Below are 16,605 nucleotides of genomic sequence, written 5' to 3'. Positions count from 1 at the left end.
ATAAAACAACTGATAACAGGAAATTCCTCATTCTGCCTGATGTGAATAGTTTCTTAGTTAACTATCTTTTAATGAACTACTAATTCTTTTAAAATGACAGCACTTGGCTGTCTATGTGTATCAATACAGTGTTTTATCAGAGATTTGTGCAGCTAACTCGCTAAAATAAATAGATGGTCAAGAATAGGATGTCTAAGCACAATGTCTTATGAGCCAAGTTCAGTTTTAAATAATATTTATTCTTCTGTCAAACTCCAAATAAACAAAATCACTATTAAAGGCTTTGGTGACTAATGTTTTAAGGTGATCAGAAAGCTCAAACTATGGAAGGACAGGTCTTTGCATTGAAATTAGCATGTTGAAGATGAAAATAAATTACAGGTGTTAATAAAAACAAATTATTTTAGTGTCCTTGTGAAGTTTATAATAGGTGCACATGGCTGTGGTGTGCCAGTGGAGGACAGAGAAGATCCTTACTCCTGCAAACTTCTGAACATTACTAACCCAGGTATGAATGATAATCTTTTAAACTATTATATCATATTAAACAGAATCCTCTTTGTTGCAACACACGGATGGTTTAGGGGCTGTCCCAGTTAAGGGCCCAATCCTGCAAGTACTATTGGACTTAGAGCTTACTCTCTATGTAGGCACTTATATAGCCCACCTCTCAGCCCCATATGCAGACATTAATGGGGGAGATTTTCCAAGGCACAAAGGGCAGACCATTGACTTTCATTGGAGTTGGACATCCTTTGTCTCTTGGAAAATCTCCCCCAATTAATTTATCTTTTCAATATCTCTGTCATGTGGGGCTATTGTTCCCACCTTGCAGATGGGGAACTGAGTCAGAGAGCATTAAATGACTTGTTCAAGTTTGCACAAGTCTGTGTTGCTTTAGAACTGACAACTTAACCCAGATCGTCCAGGTCCGGTGTCTTGGCCACAAGACCATGTGAGGCCACTTCTACTGAAGTGAATACTACATCTGATAGTGTTTGCAGAATCTGTCCTTAGGAGAAGAGGCAATTGTTTAAAATATAAGTGTCAGAAAATACTTGAAATGAAACACTGTCCTCAATAAAATACATAACTAAAATTATATTTCCTGCCTTTCATTTTCCCTCCGTTGAATATTTACTTTGCAACTATTACATTGGAATTTCACAACTATGATTCTAACTCCTGGTAAAATGCACTTGGCCTTTTTGGAATGAGTTACTTTAAATGCCACTTCTGCTAATTTTGTTCCAGTTAAGCAGCAGTCGTTGCCATTCAGCCTCCAAACGATAAATCAGATTCCTGAAGGAGATGGAATAAAACCGCTGGTCTCGTTAAATAGAGCAAGGTGTTATATATAAGTGTGTGTGTGCGCACTTCCGTTCAGCTCTCTGTACATGCTCAAGCACTGACTTACAGTTGCTGGGAACCAGCAGGCAACTAAATTATTCTAAGCGTCTCCTTACAGCAGTATGCAGTCAGTCATCTTTCCTCTGGAATTTGATTACCTTTGTGCACTTTGCCAGCCATGCTAATTATTCATCAGACATTCCCATGTATACATAATTCCAGAATGATAAATCTATTCACGTTGCAAGTATAATCCTTGTTCCTTTTTTAAAATACAGTTTTGAATCAAGAAATCGAAGCATTCAGTCTCCCTGAAGATACACCTTCAGTGCTTTCTGAAGACCGCATTGTCAGTGTGAACTTCCGAGTTCTTTACCCCATCGTCATTACTAGTCTTGGGGTATTTTATGATGTTACTGGTGTGGGATTCCAGAGGAATATCACTGTAAAACTGTACCAGGCAGAACAGGAGGTACAGTATTATAGTTATCTTTCCAAAGAGGACTAAAGCACATTTTTTCTTTCTATCATGGATTGAATTCCTGCAAAAAGAAAAGGAGTACTTGTGGCACCTTAGAGACTAACAAATTTATTAGAGCATAAGCTTTTGTGAGCTACAGCTCACTTCATCGGATGCATCCGATGAAGTGAGCTGTAGCTCACGAAAGCTTATGCTCTAATAAATTTGTTAGTCTCTAAGGTGCCACAAGTACTCCTTTTCTTTTTGCGAATACAGACTAACACGGCTGCTACTCTGAATTCCTGCAGAATGAGATGTATGTGTTAATGACCTAGCAAATTAATGATTTCACCTATCATACACTAATAAGAGTTTTCTTTCCTACTGCACTCTTAAGAACTGTCTGCTGAATAACTATAAATCTTTCCTATTTCACATTTGTCATCTGGTGAATGTGAAAAACTGGGGTTTACAAACTTTTAATATTAAAATATTATTTTTTCTGTATAACTGTAGACTATTTCTTTAGATTAGTAATGTCTGGGTTAATAGAAATGCTTCTTGATTAAATGTTCCTTGTAATTCCAAGACAAAACAGTTTTAGTTGAAATTAAGGTTATACAAGTTTATCAATAACTTAGACTTGTATGTATTCAAACAAACAAAAACCACCACCCTTTGAATGTTTGCAAGTAAGGAAATACAGTTAAGATAGTAATTCTTGTTCTATAATCTGATCCACTCTCTAGCTAGACATCTAGAAGTTGCACACTGTTATCATTTAGCACATAACCAGTGTAATTATCTTATGTAGTTTTCCAGCTCTGTTATGGACTCAAAACTTTAGGTCATCTATAGTCATTGTTGTCGTCTTTATTTCCACTTCCCTGTTCTGGGTCGGCAGCTTTTATAGCCTTCTTCCAAAACCCATGATTGTATGCCTCTCTGTCATGTAAATTGGTCTCTCTAAGGTCCTCTGATATCTGGTCCTTTTACCGAGTCTTTGCCCTCCTCCTTGGTTGTCTTCTGTCCATGGTCATTTCAAGGGCCATCCTACCAATATAGCCCATACCAAAGTAGCCTAGCCCCCCTCAACTTGTCTTCAGATGGGCAACCAACGTTAGGCCCTCTTAACCTTATTTTGTTTCCTACCATGGAGTCTGCAACCATTTAACTATCTCAACATCTTTATTTCTCTAGTGGAGAGCATAATGATTTCTCGTGGCTGGTCAAGTGTCTGTTTGGTACATTAGGATGGGTCAAATTACAGTTTTATACACTCTACCTTTTAACTTTATTGGTATCTTTTTATCACAGAGAACTTGGGTCAGCTCCTGCCATTTGCACCAAGCAGCTTTAGTACTATACTGGGCATCATTCAGGAGGGCACCACTACCAGCAACCATTCATTGGTTCTAGATATTTAAATTCTTTCACTCTTCTAAGATCTCTGCCTGTAATATCCTTTATGGTTGGTCCTCCTCCTTCATTGATCAAAACCTGTCTTTACCCCAGTGTTCTATGTCCTGCCTGCTCCTAACTGTGTTGCCACCCTTCGTTTGTAGGGTATCACAATCTTCGGCACATATCACTAAGCCATCCAGGAACAGCATATTCTGAGGCAGCTCCCTTTGTATATTATCACTTGTCACATCCGTGACAGCGGCAAAAAAAAAGGGGTCAGTGCTGACTCCTGATACAGGACACGCTTACTAAAAATTTTCTGTTGGGTAGCGCCATTTGGCTTTGACTACAGTAGTCACTCTATCATACATGTCCTGGAAAAATGGAACTGGCACACCTTGCCATCTCATACTCCGCCAAACTAATTCTCTTGGTACATGAGCAAATTCCTTCTCTAAGACCACAAAGGGTATACCCAGTAGCTTTATCTTTTCTCTGAACTTCTCCAGGAAGATTCATACAGCAAAAATATGGCATCAGTGATGCTCCTTCCCTGCATAAATCCATACTGACCCTTCCAAATTTTCAGCTATTCCAGGCAGTTACTTTTCAGTAATCTTCTATCTTTTCATAGCATGTGCATCAGCGTCATTGGATGATGATTAGTATACAGTGTAATATCTCCTTTCTGTTTAAAAATGGGCACTACAAAGCATTGACATCATTCATCTGACATTGTCTCTTTCTTAAGAATATCATTGAACAAACTTGTAAAATACATGATGCCTTCCCTTCCCATCGACTTCAGTGCATCCACTGGTACTTTATCAAGCCCGGGTGCTTTTTCCTTTCTAATTTTCCTAATGCTTTTATAATCTCTTCCTCCTGCAACCTATTATGCCCTGGTTGAACCTAAAAGTTGTGAGTTCCTCTCTTGGTTCTCCTCATTCATCTTTTTTTTTTTTTTTTCCTTCTTCAAAATAATCATGTCAGACTTTGCTGATTGCTCATTTCTAATATAAGCAGACTCGTTCACATCTTTCATCATTTTCCTCTCTTGCTTTAGCGAGTTTCCAGCTGGTCTTTTCTCCTTCATATCTTCCTAGTAGTTATATAGCTCATCACAGGCCAGATCTGTAGTTGTTGCAACACTTCTTTTGGCCTCCTTTTTTCCCCTGCATATATGCCATCTTATCACTGCACAAGCCATTGGCCTGCCATCTTTTAAAGGTTACCTTTTTCTTCTCAATGGATTCTAATGATGCTGGTATAGTCTGGTGGTATAAAGACTTCCTAAACTCTATGACGACAGGTAGATTTTTATAAACTGTGGATTTCTCATAGGTTTAGATCAAATGAATCCTAAAACTAAGGCTATGATTTTTGTCACGGAGATCGCGGAAGTCATGGAATCTGTGACTTCCAAAGACCTTTGTGATTTCAGCCCGCAGGCGGCTGGGAGCTATAGGGTCCCGCCGGTGCCCACAACGGCTGGGAGCTGCGGGGGGTACCTTCTGCAGGGTTGTCAATTCAGCACTTCTCATGAGCCCTATATTCATTGTGAATAAATGGGAGGGAGGGAATTCAAAACAAAATACTGTTTGGTTTTAAGGGCTATTTCTGCATGAAAAATAGCTAACATTGTTTAGAACAAAAAATGCTAGGGGTTGCTTTAAGAAGTTTGTCCTTTCTTTTGTGAACTAACTAAGATAATGTAGGCTAGCATTGTTTTTACAGCCCTTGTGATTTAAGAATATAAGTTTTTCTTATTTTTGTTTTCCTTTCTTTATTTTGCACACAGGAAGCTCTCTTCAGTGCTCGCTTTAGCCCACCTAGCTGTGGAGTGCAAGTTAACAGATTGTGGTACAAACCTGTAGAACAGTTCATTTTGCCAGAGGTACGTGCAGTATTTAATTTCCCATGCTGATTTGATTTGTAAGACTGGCATTTACTTTTCATCTATTTATATTTTTCAGGCTTTATTTATATCTGTTAGTGGCATGAGATGGTGAAATACTCACGCTACACATTCTGGATGCTAGTATCTCTCTTTAAAGCTAATGCTTTAGAGGTTTTCATTTACTGTTCACTGCCTTAAGAAATCTCTTAATGATTCAATGGTGTGGAGCTAGTTTTAGAAGCTTTTATGTGAGAATTTGTCTCCAAATCTTGGTCTGTAGAGGAAATGCACTAACATTCTGTGGGATAGTGTTTCCCATACAGTGGGTTATTTCCTCTTCCTTTAGGGGTAAGTGCAAAGGACTATCCAGGGGGCACAGACAGATCTCTCAGTTGTTCTCTTGAGTCTCTGCTTTCATTTTGAAAAAAGTACTTCTTTAGCTATTATGGTTGCAATGAAAACTTTCAAAGTATGAGATTGGTTTAAACAATGCAGAAGCATCTGCCTGAGTTTGCAGAGAACCTGAAACAGTAGCTCTGAAGTGTAAACTTCCCTATTCGCTTCAGTGGGTACTAATTTGAATACAGATGATGGCACTTCAAATGTGACCATTGTTAGTTGTTGTTTCACTGCTCATCAAAACATGCAAGAAAGGAGAGGAAGCATCACATAATGAATTACACTATATTAGTGTTTCTCAAAGTGAGGGTAATGTGCATGAAATACTAGCCATAGGTGGGAGAGTGCACAGAAGTTGTGTAAATTAAAACACATATGCCTTTAACAACACATCTGCCAGGGTGCAAGGGGTGTGATTGGTTTCATTTTCCTGAAGTGGGGACTCAGCTTTCAAAAGTTTGGAAATCACTGCTGCATGGGGTGGGTTGGTATTGTTAACACTATTGCTGCTTCTGAGCAGCAGTTAAGCTCCAAAGGCTGGGTCCTAGGTTTTGCAATCCCACTTGGGAACGGTGCCTGCAGTTTGAGATTGGGTTGTACTGTAGGGATATGGTATCAAATGGTGCTTCTCAGGGTTGTACTGGAAGGAAGTGGTGAAACATAGTAAAAAAAAGAGTGTGGGAAGAAAATAGAATTAACATTATTACAGTTAGGGCCTAATCATAGAATATCAGGGCTGGAAGGGACCTCAGGAGGTCATCTAGTCCAACCCCCTGCTCAAAGCAGGACCAATCCCCAACTAAATCATCCCAGCCAGGGCTTTGTCAAACCGGGCTTTAAAAACGTCTAAGGAAGGATATTCCACCACCTCCCTAGGTAACCCATTCCAGTGCTTCACCATCCTCCTAGTGAAAAATATTTTTTTCCTAATATCCAACCTAAACCTACCCCACTGCAACTTGAGACCATTACTCCTTGTTCTGTCATCTGCTACCACTGAAAACAGTCTAGATCCATCCTCTTTGGAACCCCCTTTCAGGTAGTTGAAAGCAGCTATCAAATCCCTATTAATCCAACAGTCCTTACTCAAATGAAACTTCTGTTGACCTAAAGTGGGAATGCTGACTGAGTGACAGCTCCCATCTGTGAGGAGCAGTTTCAGTTTGAGTTCCTAATCTCTAAATATTTCAGATATAATTTTAAAATTTGGCTTCTTTTAATTTAAGTGTGTTCTCTTCTATTGTTAAACCAGTGTTCTAATAAGTACATCTTAAAAGAACTAGATTTCTGTCACTGGTTTTAGGTCTTGGAAGAAATTATAGTGAAGTGGTTTATGTGGAAAATGTGGGAGAGGAAATGAATGGCTGAGTAAGTTAGGCATTCAGGGCCAATTTAGTCCTTGATATTATTCCACTGATTTCACAAGAGTTAATACAGGAATGAATTTGGACTTAGGTCCCTGTGAGAGGAAGTAGCAGTTGACTGGGTAGTTTTATCTCAGCGTTTCCCCCGGGGGGGTCCTGAACCAAAGATGTTCGTGGGGGGGAAGGGGGTGTCATGAGAGAGGCAGCTGGCTGGGCACCTAACTCTGAAGACAGCACTGCTGCCAGCAGCAGCACAGAAGTAAGAGTGGGATGGTATGGGAGCAGAGGTTGTCAGCCTGAAATATTTTCAAAGGGGGTCCCAGCAAAAACAAGTTTGAGAACTCCTGGCTTGTCTCCTTAAGCAGTTTACTAGAGAGTAGCATTTTAGTGGTCTAGCTTGTCAAGTAAGCAAATTTCTTTTAGTATTTTCTGTATGCAATTTAATGCTGCTAAAATTTCTTACCCCTGAAGAAATTTAATTTAAAATGATGATGCGCAGCAGATACTGTATGGTATTAATTTTTAGAACATATTTTGCCCAACAGTATAGCGAGATGGGATGGGTTTCTGCACAACTCAAATTTTATTCCTGTAACTCTTTGATTGTTTTTTCCACTAGTAATTTTTTCCTCTTATTTTCCAGCTATAAATATTAATATATATACAAGCTGTAACATAAATTTATCGAAATATAAGACTGGAAGAGACCTCAAGAGGTGATCTAGTACATCCCTTAGTGTTGAGGCAGGATCAAGTAAACCTAGACCATCCCTGACAAGCGTTTGTCTAACCTGTTCTAAAAACCTCTGATGGGGATTCCACCACCTCCCTTGGAACCTAATACGGTGTAGGGCAGCTCCAGAGCTCAACTATCCTTATAGTTAGAAAGTTTTTCCTAATATCTATCCTAAATCTCCCTTGCTGCAGATTAAGCCCACTACTACTTGTTTTACCCTCAGTGAGCATGTAGAACGATTGATCACCACCCTCTTTATAATAGCCCTTAACATATATGAAGACTTATAAAGTCCCTTCTCAGTCATCTTTGCTCTAGACTAAACATGCCAAGGTTTGTTTGTTTTATCCCTTCCGTATAAATCAGTTTTTTTAAATCTTTTATAATTTTTGTCACTCTCTTCTGGACACAGTCTCCAATTTATCCACATCTTTGTTAGAGTGTGGCACCCAGAACTGGACACAGTACTGCAGCTGAGGCCTCACCAGAGCCAAGTAGCGCAGGACGGGTTACCTCCAAAGTCTTACATAAGACATTCCTGTTAATACACCCTAGAATGATATTTGCCATTGTTGGCTCCTATTCAATTTGTGATCCATTATAACCTGCACATACTTTTTGACAGTACTACTGCCTAGTCAGTTCCCCATTTTGTAGTTTGATTTTTTCCTTCCTAAATGAAATACTTTTCACTTGTCTTTATTGAAGTTAATCTTGAATTCACACCAGTTCTCCAATTTGTCAAGTTCATTTTAAATTCTAATCCTGTCCTCCAAAGTGCTTGCAACCTCTCCCAGTTTAGTGTTACCTGCAAATTTATTAAGTAATTCTCCACTCCTTTATCCAAGTCATTAATGAAATATTGAATAGTACTGGACCCAGGACAGACCCCTACAAGACCCCACTAGGTACATCCTCCCAGTTTGACAGTGTTCCACTGATACATTTTTGCGTTCTTATTGAAAAAAAGGTCTGAAGCATTGTTTAGAAAAGAGACAAACTCCAAGTGCTTTATATTGATATTTTACTATGTTAACTGTTTTTCTTTTTGTTTTTTTTCTTTTTTTTTTTTTTTTTTGCATTGTATATCTACAGGATGACATGACATTTCTCATTTGGATAGATGGGGTTCATTTGTCACATAGTCTTTGTGATATTTAAGATGCTGAAGCATTCAGGACCACCCAGAAGAGATTTAATGCACATATATTGACATCCAATTATCTGAGATCTGTTTGTAGTGAAGTGTTTAAGTGCTGCAAGATTGGTATGAGACAATACCTTTCCCTACTCCTCTACATTAAGAAATATTGGATTGTTCAAATTACCAAAGAACTTCATCTGTCTTTCAGCTAAAGTGCTGGGGTTTTTTTTGTTTTTTTTTTTTTTTTTTGGTTTTTGTTTTTGTTTGGCTCATCCTTGTAAGAGTGAGGAAAGATGGAGGGAAATATAACTTCAGTACAAGCAGTTGGCAGGCCAGAGTGTCAAAGACAGGCTCAGTCATTCATTTTCCAAATGATTGTGGAGCAAGCAAGCACAAATCAGCAAACTTCTAAGGATGAGGGAGGGGTTCATAGGCAAGTTTTAAAGAAGCATTTTTATTTTTTTTACACAGAGCTCCAGACCACTCGCATGGAATTGAGACTCTGTGCCATATGCAGACTGTTACTAATGAGAAATGGTCTGAACAACAAAAGGCATGGCACTGTAACATTCGGAAAGGAGCTTAGCAGGATTACATTATGTCAGTCCACCTGTCCAATCTTCATTATAAGTGCCAATGCTCTCCCATTACAGAGAGGATGGACTTTAAATAGGGAGAAAACAGAGGATGTGCACTGGTAATGTTCTCCTTTCAGCATTTTTCCATGTGAAGTTTCCATTAGGCAGCTTGGAATAAGAATAGCTGAAGGCTAAAGTCGTTAGTGAACTTGCTCACATCTCTCAAGATGTAAAGCAATAATATTTGGCACTTCTAAAACACCTTGCATTCAACGATCTAATTGATTAAGTCTCTCAATGACCTTTTTGAAGTGGTATAGGAAGTATTTACGTATCCCCTTTTACAGAGGAGGAAACTGAGTCACATACAGGCTAAGTGACTTGCCCAACGGGGCACACACAGTCAAATGGCAGAGCTAGAACTAGAGCCCAGATTTATTGATCTCTAAAGCAAAAATCGTTACTGTGGGAAAGGGCAGTTACCAAAATACCTTGTAAATACAGATGCTTGGTAAGTGCTGCTATCCAGGTTTCAAAGCCTAGGGTGATGGGGAATCCTGCCATTGACATTAAAAAAGTCTTAGTAATGGTCCACTTGTCATATTAGAATGACAAATAATTAGAAATAAGCTGGGTGGAGGTATTGAGCACAAAGATCAGACCAGGATGAGTACTGATTTGGTCTATTGTTCAACTATAAAACTAATTAGAAGGAACAGACGATGGAGGATATGAGACTTTTGAAATGTGTGGCTGTGACTGAATATCAAGCATGCTAAGGGCATAAAAGACCTTTTGATGGAGGATGTTAAAGAGCTTGAGGAAGTTGTAAGAAATCAAGCTGGACTGTTTTGGATCTGTGTCAGTAAGAGGAGACAATCTGGAGAAAATGATAATGCAAGGAAATGAGTTGGGGAAAAGTCAAAGGAGAGGCTCAGGTAAATGGAAACCAAAGAGGATTACAGGGATCTGAGACATACAGCAGCAGAGAGTTAGCAAACAGTTCTGAACATTAAGGATCTGTCTGCATTTGTAAATAAGATGAGATGTTTCTGTGCTTGAATAGCTACCTTTATGTGCAGTATGTCAAAATTTTTGTTTTAGAAGATGAGGAATTTATTTAAAGCTATATCATGTATTGCTTTAAACAAAATCATTTGCTTTGGTTTAACATTCATGAAACTAATTTTAATGTATTCAGTGTGTAGTCTATCGACGAGAACAGGATTACTTAAAAAAACTATAGAACTTTAAATTACTACTTTAACTTTTATTGCATTCCCTCTGTCCCTTCCTAACCATCTTAGAGACTTTCAACAAAAATTAATAGTAATATATGAGATGTACTGTATGGATAATATGTAGCATTCAGGAAATCAGTTTGAAGGTGGACTGAACTGCTTTTTACAAACTAAGTTACACATATAGCCTCTTAGTGATGTAGGATTTTAGGGTTTTTTTTTTTTTTTTTTTAGAGTGTCATACAGTTTAAATAAAAAGGGAAAAAAGACAATAATTTCCTCCTTTACTTGTATACCAAGAACTGAGGACAGGGTTCTCTGATTCTCCTGCTACAACTCATGACACCTGTACCAAGGGAAGAAAGGAAATTCCCTGCTTTCCTCTAAGTTTTGGTGATGTCAGTGATTGTTGCAGGATCAACAGAGATCCCTAATCTCAAGTCTTGTCAGATAACTAAAAGAGGCATTGATTTTCAAATTTCTTATAATGTATTCTGTTTGTAATATAGGTTTTTATACTTAATTTTTAAAAATTATAGTTCACCTTTAAATAAAATTTTAAAGTTTTTAAATAAAAGGAAAAATATTTCATTATAGACTTGTTAAAGTTTAATATCACTCGTGATGCAGAGAAATAAGTTATTTGACTTAAAGCACATTGTCTGGTTCTGTTTCATAGACGCATCACTTTACCTATAACTGATTTTATTGCAGTGAAGTCTAAGTAAAAACATTATGCTATATTATAAAACTATCATTTATGTAAAATTGACTGTTTTTTAATTAAAATTGTGATACTTCCATTTGATTCCACTCTCTAAAGTGTGTGTGTGTGTGTGTGTGTGTGTGTGTGTGTGTGTGTGTGTGTCCCTATTTGAATTGCAGGATGATTGTCAAAAAATTGCAGCTGAGTTGCGGACAAGCCATGGAAAATTGTAGAAAAGGACCTTATTATTTGCAGTGATAAAGTTCATTATTTTATGCGATTTTCTGTTGTTGGCCACCTGGGGATGAGAGCGGCTGTCAAAACTGCGGTATAAGCTGGATATTGCGGAATCCGCACTTTCCATAATATTGCAAGTTAAATAGGGCTGTGTGTGCACTTCTGTTTTTGTGTGTGTGTATATATTTTTTTTCCTGTTAATAGTGAATTGTGGTGTGCTTTCTTAACAGAGTTTTGAAGGTACTATTGTGTGGGAAAGCCAGGACCTTCAAGGCCTTGTTTCTAGGAATCTTCACAAAGTGATGGTTAATGATGGAGGAGGAGTTCTTAGAGTCTCTACGGTGTGTCATCCCTTCATACTACTTGTGTTCCAATAATAAATTATTTGTTGGTAAATGTTTAACTTAAGATCTTTTTCTGTCCCGTTTCACAGTGCTCCCTAGATTTCCTTTGTAAATGTCCAGTCATTTCAGGTCATATCAGTCTGGCTTCCTCTATTGGTTTAATTTTCAACTTATACCCACCTTGGGATCCAGCCCTTTGGTGAACCAAGAAAATGGTGCCACTGACTGTATTAAAGACCTGTTTTCCACTGTGCATGGATATAAAGTTCACCCTCCCCTTTGTGGACTTAAAAGATAATGGGTCAGATTCACTGCAGCTGAATCTGCATCAGACTGTTCTTGAACCCATTTTTGCCAGCAGTGAATTCTGCCCAGTTACTAGTTTCAGAGTAGCAGCCATGTTAGTCTGTATTTGCAAAAAGAAAAAGAGTACTTGTGGCACCTTAGCGACTAACAAATTTATTTGAGCATAAGCTTTCGTGAGCTACAGCTCACTTCATCGGATGCATTCAGTGTAAAATACAGTGGGGAGATGATTTATATACACAGGCAACATGAAACAATGGGTGTTATCATACACACTGTAAGGAGTGATCACTTAAGATGAGCTGTTACCAGCAGGTGGGGAGGGGAGGGAGGAAGAAAAACTTTTGTAGTGTTTTTCTCTCCCAGTCTCTATTCAAGCCTAAGTTAATTGTATCCAGTTTGCAAATTAATTCCAATTCAGCAGTCTCTCGTTGGAGTCTGTTTTTGAAGTTTTTTTGAATAGAGACTGGGAGTGGATGGGTCATTACACAAAGTAAAACTGTTTCCCCCCCCACACACACCTCACTGTTCCTCAGACGTTCTTGTCAACTGCTGGAAATGGCCCACCTTGATTATCAATACAAAAGGTTTTCTTCCTTCCTCCCCTCCCCGCCTGCTGGTAATAGCTCATCTTAAGTGATCACTCCTTACAGTGTGTATGATAACACCCATTGTTTCATGTTGCCTGTGTATATAAATCATCTCCCCACTGTATTTTCCACTGAATGCATCCGATGAAGTGAGCTGTAGCTCACGAAAGCTTATGCTCAAATAAATTTGTTAGTCTCTAAGGTGCCACAAGTACTTCTTTTCTTTTAGCCCAGTTACTGCAACCCTAAGATGATGAATTCTTTCCTTGTCACCACTTTCTGCTGATTCACAAACAGCATGTTGAGCCATTATATTTTAGCCATTTAAAGTTTAACCCTTTCGTCTTAATTTCAAGTCTAGCTTTCCAGTGTGATATGAGGATGGAATAGAACACAGAAATTAATGCTACGATTTCCAAAGCTGCCTTTGTTTTGGATGCCTCATTGCTATTAATTTTAATGGCAATAGAGCACCTGAATCCCTTAGGCATGTTTAAAAAATCTTATCCTAAAATTATAACCATCTAAAAACATGTTCTGTACATAGTTTTATTCTTAGTTGTTACATCAAACTTTGTATTTAGAGAGGGAATTAGCTTAACTTTCGCTACTGACATATTTCTCTTTTTGTAATGTTTTTAATCAATCTCTAACAGACAGGAGAAGGTTCATGGCCACATGAATTCACAGAAGGTGTGGAAGGAATAGCAGGAGGCTTTATTTACACTATTCAAGGTAAGTCTGCAAAAAATGTAGTAGAGCATCTCTCTATCCTCGTATAATAGAACATTTAAACGACAGCTCTGAAATGAATGATCAAACTGTGTCCAATATTAATTTGATTGACTAAGAAGTTCTACGTTTAGTTTATTCCTCTCTCATATAAGTCCCGTACTAAGTAAAATTTTGGTGGCATACTGACATCTTTGGTTGCTCCTTATCACCCAGCTAAGCCAATTTTTATCTCTTTGCTGTCTTTTTATTAACACAATAACCTTTTCCCCTTCTGTCCAAAACTATTTCCCTGTCCCCATCCTTAATTCTTGTTGTCAAAAGACCAAGTTAAAGAAAAAAGTTCTACATTGGTTGTCTTTAAGAAGTCAACTTGTGCTAACAGTTACCACTTTTCCCCTATATTTAGAATAGACAATAACTGCAGTTTATCTTGCAACACTGTGGAGCAACTGTTGGCTAATGGTGACATTAAAGCTAAAGTGGGCTTGCTTTTCCCAGCAATGCTGTTGCCCTTTGATCCCATTTCAGCAGGTTGTGTGAGAGCCTCTGGGAGCCCTTTCAAACTCTGCATGGTCTCTGGGCCACCTAGCGCTGAAGCATCTAAACTGGCACCACAGAGCAGCTGCTATAATGCAAAAACTGAAGTGGCTCTGTATTAACACTTTTGAAAAGTGAGGCTGGCTTGTCTGCCCTGACATAAGGAAAAGCAGAAATTTATTTTCCTTAAGTAAAATAACTAACTTAGTTTTAAAATGTGGTTTGGGGGAACACAAACCAGCTTCGGCCTATAAAAACTTTTAAGTGAGTTAAAGCTTTACTACAAGAGGAAAATAAGGGAATAATGGATCTAGTTCTAGGCTTTCCTCTGAGGTAGCAAGTGCCTGTCTCCACTACAGATCTGTGCTGTGTGTAATCAGATTGTAACATGGTTGACTCCACACAACAATTAATACCGTGTCGGACGCCAAACCACATTCAAGCACCATTTCCGTGCTGAGTAGATAGGACTGGCCGATATGATTGAGCAGTCTAATCTCCCATACATCTGTGCAGGAGGATCTTAAAGTGCATTGAAACCATGTGTAAAACCCACCGCCGCCTCCTCCCCCTATTCTTAAAAGTTCAGGTAGTACAGAATACCTGCCCTCATTTTTCCTGAATATGCTTATGCAAAACTGGTTATTCAGTGTGGTAGACGTGACAAGCCAGCACGACTGTACCATGAAAATTGGTTGGGTTGAGCCTTGTCAGAGCAGTATGTGAGAACCTGGTTTTCAGCCTCTGTCTATGCTACAGGTAAATGTGCTTAGGATAAAGTGATATTAACTTGGGTAGCCCTCCTACTTATCCTGTAAAAAGTAGAGAGTAGAATGCCAGATAATTTGTATAAAACATTCTTAAGACTTTTGAATTCTTTCATTAGAGCAAAGAAGCATTCTGTTCCTTTTTCATTAGGAATTTCATTATATGTCGGGCCCTACCAAATTCACGGCCATGGAAAACGCAACACAGACCGTGAAATCTGGTAATTTTGTGTGCTTTTACCCTATACTATACAGATTTCATGGGGGAGATCAAAGTTTCTCAAATTGGGGGTCCTGACCCAAAAGGGAGTTGTGGGGGTCACAAGCTTATCGGGGGGAGGATGGTGTCCTGGTATTGAAACCCTTCTGTGCTGCCTTCAGAGCTGGATGGCCGGAGAGCAGTGGCTGTTGGCTGGGTGCCCAGCTCTGAAGACAGTGCCCCTCCAGCAGCAGCACAGAGGTAAGGGTGGCAATCCCATACCATGCCATCCTTCTTTCTGTGCTGCTGCTGGCAGCGGCTCTGTCCTCAGAGCTGGGCGCCTGGCCAGCAGCTGCTGCTCTCCAGCTGCCCAGGTCTGAAGGCAGTGTTGCCACCAGCAGCAGTGCAGAAGTAAGGATAGCAGTATTGCAACCCCCCGCCCCCTACAATAACCTTGCGCCCCCCGCATACCTCCTCTTGGGGTCAAGACCTTTGACAATTACAACACCGTGAAATTTCAGATTTAAACAGCTGAAATCATTAAATTTATTATTTTTTAAAATCCTCTGACCGTGAAATTGACCAAAAGGGACCGTGAATTTGGTATATGTATGACTCTTCCCCCGCCCTCCGCCCCAAAAGTATTGTCTGCAACTTTTACTTTTTATCATTGTAAACTTGTAAAATTAGTGCCTTCATTTTTTAAAAAAATTGCAAAATTTCCTAAATCCAGATTTTGGCTGGATGCTTACTGATAAAATAAATATGTAAATATGCTGCTTCTAGTACAAAAAAAATATACACAGCTGTTTGTAGTGTACTGCACATGGATGTTAACAGATGTGTAATTTTGGCTATGTATAATTTCTCCTTCTTCCCCTTCAGAAGGTGGTGATCTTTTACAAAGCCTTCATACTCGCCCTGAAAGGTTTGTAAACCACTTAAAAAACCTTGAAGAGGAGGATGCATTATTGAAGGAAGAAAGCGGAGCCTATGATGATATTGTTTTTGTAGATGTTGTTGACACCTACAGAAATGTTCCAGCCAAATTACTGAACTTCTACCGATGGTAGGTTGGAAAAAAGTATTTTTTATCAAGGATTTCCCTGGTTACTACTTGTGCCAGATAGTCCCTGATATGCTGTATTCTGAAAATTTACACACTATAACTGGAAATTATTTACTCTTTTAATTGTTTTAGTTTTCACACTACAAGGGACAAAATTGTATTACTCCATCTGGTGATTAAAAGGGAGAGCTTGGTTTTTAGGATTGATCTTTACTGACTGAACTCCTTCCCTTCCGCACCCCAAATATCTGTAAAAACAGATTTCTGCTCCACAAATTCAAATATGCAAGTTAAGGTTGTGGGCATGATTTAACCCTACCTGGGATGTTTGCTAACTGCATGAAATCACAAACCAATCTGAAAACCAGCAGGTTAAATTTAAATGCTGGCTATCAGCCTGATTTACAAACATAAGGCCTGATCAGAAGCCCATGGAAGTCAACAGAAAGACTGGCATTGACCCCAGTGGGCTTTGTATCACGACCAAAGGGTTCAACCCTGTAAGGTCCTGAGCACCCTCAATTTCCATTGCAAGGTAG

General features: G+C 38.9%; 1 protein-coding gene across 5 annotated transcripts in view; it reads left to right on the top strand.

Moving 5' to 3' along the window:
- B3GALNT2 (beta-1,3-N-acetylgalactosaminyltransferase 2) overlaps positions 1 to 16,605 on the top strand; it is a 42,188-nt gene that overhangs the window by 14,200 nt on the left and 11,383 nt on the right. For all 5 annotated transcript variants that reach the window (XM_043511399.1, XM_043511398.1, XM_038395884.1 and 2 more), the window contains 6 exons: positions 408 to 508; positions 1,629 to 1,822; positions 5,016 to 5,111; positions 11,750 to 11,860; positions 13,416 to 13,494; positions 15,883 to 16,066. In XM_043511399.1, the coding sequence (XP_043367334.1) occupies positions 408 to 508; positions 1,629 to 1,822; positions 5,016 to 5,111; positions 11,750 to 11,860; positions 13,416 to 13,494; positions 15,883 to 16,066 (765 nt within the window). The remainder of the gene's footprint in view (positions 1 to 407; positions 509 to 1,628; positions 1,823 to 5,015; positions 5,112 to 11,749; positions 11,861 to 13,415; positions 13,495 to 15,882; positions 16,067 to 16,605) is intronic.

The sequence above is a fragment of the Dermochelys coriacea genome, chromosome 3, assembly GCF_009764565.3.
Source record: "Dermochelys coriacea isolate rDerCor1 chromosome 3, rDerCor1.pri.v4, whole genome shotgun sequence".
In the NCBI taxonomy this organism is placed as follows: domain Eukaryota; kingdom Metazoa; phylum Chordata; order Testudines; family Dermochelyidae; genus Dermochelys; species Dermochelys coriacea.
Note: the sequence above shows the minus strand (reverse complement) of the source record. Positions and strands in the feature narration are given on the sequence as shown.